The sequence below is a fragment of the Salvelinus alpinus genome, chromosome 6 (genome assembly GCF_045679555.1).
Source record: "Salvelinus alpinus chromosome 6, SLU_Salpinus.1, whole genome shotgun sequence".
Taxonomy (NCBI): domain Eukaryota; kingdom Metazoa; phylum Chordata; class Actinopteri; order Salmoniformes; family Salmonidae; genus Salvelinus; species Salvelinus alpinus.
Genome location: NC_092091.1, coordinates 94,974,076 through 94,979,075, shown reverse-complemented (window position 1 = coordinate 94,979,075; position 5,000 = coordinate 94,974,076). Strand labels below are relative to the sequence as shown.

Here is a 5,000-nt window from a genome sequence, read left to right as displayed (position 1 = left end):
ACCAGGCAATACATCAATCAACCAACCAATAGATCAATCAACCAACCAATACATCAATCAAACAACAAATACATCATTCAATACATCAATCAACCAATACGTCAATCAATCATCAACTACATCAATCAATACATCAATCAACCAATACATCAATCAATCAATACATCAATACAATCATCAATCAACCAATACATCAATCAATCATCAATACATCAATCAATCAACCAATAGGGCAATCAATCAACCAATACATCAATCAATCAATACATCAATCAATGCATCAACCAGAAAATACATCAATCAACCAATACACCAACCAATACGTCAATCAACCAATACGTCAATCAATCAACCAATACATCAACCAACCAATACATCAATCAATACATCAATCAACCAATACATCAACCAATCAATACATCAATCAATCAAACAACCAATCAATACATCAATCAGTCAATACATCAATCAACACATCAACCAACCAATACGTCAATCAATCAACCAATCAATACATCAACCAGTAAATACATCAATCAATACATCAATCAATACATCAATCAGTCAATACATCAATCAATCAATACATCAACCAACCAATACATCAACCAACCAATACATCAACCAATCAATACATCAATCAATCAATCAACCAACCAATACATCAATCAATCAATACATCAATCAATCAATACATCAACCAGTCAATACATCAATCAATCATCAACCATCAATACATCAACCAATACATCAATCAACCAATCAATACATCAACCAATACATCAACCAGTCAATACATCAATCAATACATCAACCAACCAATACATCAACCAACCAATACATCAACCAACCAATACATCAATCAATCAACCAATACATCAATCAATACATCAATCAACCAGTCAATACATCAATCAACCAATACATCAATCAACCAATACATTAATCAACCAATACATCAACCAATACATCAATCAACCAATACATCAATCAACCAATACATCAATCAGTCAATACATCAACCAGTCAATACATGAATCAATCCATAATCACAGCATCAGGTATCATTACTGGCCCCAAGTAGTGTAGTTCTACCTTAACCGGGGCCCCCAGTAGTGTAGTTCTACCTTAACCTGGGTAGTGTAGTGGTAATGTAGAGGATGCTGGGTAGTGTAGTTCTACCTTAACCAGGATGTATGAGTAGAGGATGCTGGGTAGTGTAGTGGTAGAGCAGTAGAGGATGCTGGGTAGTGTAGTGGTATAGCGGTAGAGAATGCTGGGTAGTGTAGTTCTACCTTAACCAGGATGTATGAGTGGAGGATGCTGGGTAGTGTAGTGGTAGAGCAGTAGAGGATGACGGGTAGTGTAGTTCTACCTTAACCAGGATGTATGAGTGGAGGATGCCGGGTAGTGTAGTTCTACCTTAACCAGGATGTATGAGTGGAGGATGCCGGGTAGTGTAGTTCTACCTTAACCAGGATGTATGAGTGGAGGATGCCGGGTAGTGTAGTTCTACCTTAACCAGGATGTATGAGTGGAGGATCATGAGGTTGGTGTTCATCTCAGCAGGGATTCTGATCTTCTGTGTCTGCAGCTCAGTGTACATACTGAACAGCACGTCATGGGCATTACGGTAGTTCCCTGGAACACACATGCACACAAACACGTCCTTTAGGATACGTACATGACTGTGTGTACATGACTGTGTGTATATATGAGTGTGTGTGTATATGAGTGTGTGTGTGTATACATATGACTGTGTGTATATACATTACCAGTCAAAAGTTTGGACACACCTACTCATTCAAGGGTTTCTCTCAACCAGCTTCATGAGGTAGTCACAAATTCCACAAATTAACTTTTAACAAGGCACACCTGTTAATTGAAAGGGATTCCAGGTGACTACCTCATGAAGCTGGTTGAGAGAATGCCAAGAGGTATGCAAAGCTGTCATGAAGGCAAAGGGTGGCTACTTTGAAGTATCTCAAATGTAAAATATATTTTGATTTGTTTAACACTTTTTTGGTTACTAAATGATTCCATATGTGCTATTTCATAGTTTTGAGGTCTTCACTATTATTCTGCAGCGATACATTCGGTTTGCGCTTAGTGGGACTATAATTTGTTTTTCAACAGGACAATGACCCAACACACCTCCAGGCTGTGTAAGGGCTATTTGATCAAGAAGGAGAGTGATGGAGTGCTGCATCAGATGACCTGGCCTCAACCAATTTGAGATGGTTTGGGATGAGTCGGACCGCAGAGTGAAGGAAAAGCAGCCAACAAGTGCTCAGCATATGTGGGAACTCCTTCAAGACTATTGGAAAAGCATTCCAGGTGAAGCTGGTTGAGAGAATGCCAAGAGATATGCAAAGCTGTCATCAAGGCAAAGGATGGCTACTTTGAAGAATCTCAAATATATTTTGATTTATTTAACACTTTTTTGGTTACTACATGATTCCATATGTGTTATTTCATAGTGTTGATGTCTTCACTATTATTCTACAATGTAGAAAATAGTAAAAATAAAGAAAAACCCTTGAATGAGTAGGTGTGTCCACACTTCTGACTGGTACTGTATATGAGTTTGTACATATATATATATATATATATATATATATATATGAGTGTGTGTGTGTATATATATGAATGAGTGTGTGTGTGTATATATATGAGTGAGTGTGTGTGTGTATATTATATATATATTCAGTATATATGAGCGTGTGTGTGTGTATATATGAATGAGTGTGTGTGTGTGTATATATATATGAGTGAGTGTGTGTGTGTATATATATATGAGTGAGTGTGTGTGTGTATATTATATATATATTCAGTATATGAGTGTGTGTGTGTATATATGAATGAGTGTGTGTGTGTATATATATGAGTGAGTGTGTGTGTGTATATATATGAGTGAGTGTGTGTGTGTATATATATGAGTGAGTGTGTGTGTGTATATATATGAATGAGTGTGTGTGTATATTATATATATATTCAGTATATATGAGTGTGTGTGTGTATATATGAATGAGTGTGTATATGTATATATATTCAGTATATATGTGTGTATATTATATATATATTCAGTATATATGTGTGTATATTATATATATATTCAGTATATATGTGTGTATATTATATATATATTCAGTATATATGAGTGTATATTATATATATATTCAGTATATATGAGTGTATATTATATATATATTCAGTATATATGAGTGTATATTATATATATATTCAGTATATATGAGTGTGTACCTGCAGACTGCTCCTCTCTAGCGATGATGATGGCAGTACATGCTGCCTCTCTGTACTGCAGCAGGCCCATGTACAGACGGAACAGGTACTTGGCATCCTGGGAGGAGGGGAAGACAACAACATCACTCGGTGATAGGCTCCCTGTCAGATGGCAGCCAATCAGATGGCACGTCGGAGAGAGCAAACGCACAGATTGGGTGGCCGGTGGAGGGGTGGGGACAGAGAGCCCACAGAATGCTTATAGTGTAAAATAAAGACTCTCTCTCTCTGTCTCTCTCTCTGTCTCTCCCTCTCTCGCTCCCTTCCCTCCCTCCCTCCCTTCCATCCCCCTCCCTCTCTCCCTCCATCCCTCCCGTCCTTCTCTCCTGAGAGAGTCAGAGAAAAACAGAAGAACAGGAAAGAGAGAGCTAGGTGAAAGAAAAGCCAAGCGACTATTCCAATCAATTAAAGACAGACAGACAGATATTGATAAGGTAGTATAATATTGATTACCTTGGGCATGCCGTCACTCTCCCCCATCAAGTAATCAATCAGCTGATTGGTCAAAGACTCATCCTTGGCTTGGCCCACCTGGAAACACACACACAGTCTTGTATAACTAACCTTGTGGGGAAACCATTACCCTAACACACACACAAACACACACACTCCTCTCACCGTCTCTATAGCCATCTCGATGGCCAGGTTGTCATCAGTGTTGGGACATTTCAGAAAGTGCTTCAGAGCCTGAGAGAGAGAGAGAAGAGAGAAGAGAGAGAGAGAAAGAGAGAGAGAAGAGAGAAAGAGGGGGGAGGGGGGGGTGAGTGAATGGGCCAATTAATGAATGGGGGGTGGATGGATAAATAGATAGATACTGTAGACAGACAGACGGACGGGACGGATGAGTGTCCATACTTTGCTGTACTGGCCACACTTGTGGAAGAACCTCCCAGCCTGGAGGTGTTTGTTCTCCCCCTGGAAGTAGAGAGCTATACTCTGGTAGTCCTCCTGGGTGGCCTCAGAGCCTGTACACACACACACACAGACACACACACAGACACACACACACACACACACACACACACACACACACACACACACACACACACACACACACACACACACACACACACACACACACACACACACACACAGAAATATTCACTACTTTCCACTGATTACGAATGCAGCAATACAGCTGGGTACATCTGATAGTAAACAAACAGACAGACAGAAAGACCCACAGACCCCCCTCCTCTCAGCCCACAGAACCCCCCCTCCCCGTAGACACACAGACCCCCCCTCCCCGTAGACCCCCCCTCCCCGTAGACACACAGACCCCCCCTCCCCGTAGACACACAGACCCCCCCTCCCCGTAGACACACAGACCCCCCCTCCCCGTAGACACACAGACCCCCCCCTCCCCGTAGACACACAGACCCCCCCTCCCCGTAGACCCCCCCTCCCCGTAGACACACAGACCCCCCCTCCCCGTAGACACACAGCCCCCCCCCCCCCCTCCCCGTAGACACACAGCCCCCCCCCTCCCCGTAGACACACAGACCCCCCTCCCCGTAGACCCACAGACCCCCCCTCCTCAGCCCACAGACCCCCCCCCTCCCCGTAGACACACAGACCCCCTCTCCCCGTAGACCCACAGACCCCCCCTCCCCGTAGACCCCCCCTCCCCGTAGACCCACAGACCCCCCCTCCCCGTAGACACACAGACCCCCCCTCCCCGTAGACACACAGACCCC

At 42.5% G+C, this 5,000-nt stretch overlaps 1 protein-coding gene across 3 annotated transcripts in view; it reads right to left on the bottom strand.

Moving 5' to 3' along the window:
• The window catches only part of wdr19 (WD repeat domain 19), a 71,885-nt gene that overhangs the window by 11,593 nt on the left and 55,292 nt on the right, over positions 1–5,000 (bottom strand). For all 3 annotated transcript variants that reach the window (XM_071408456.1, XM_071408454.1, XM_071408455.1), the window contains exons 28-32: positions 4,159–4,268; positions 3,922–3,990; positions 3,757–3,834; positions 3,265–3,361; positions 1,517–1,641 (exon numbers count right to left, since the gene is read on the bottom strand). In XM_071408456.1, coding sequence (XP_071264557.1) covers positions 1,517–1,641; positions 3,265–3,361; positions 3,757–3,834; positions 3,922–3,990; positions 4,159–4,268 — 479 coding nt within the window. The remainder of the gene's footprint in view (positions 1–1,516; positions 1,642–3,264; positions 3,362–3,756; positions 3,835–3,921; positions 3,991–4,158; positions 4,269–5,000) is intronic.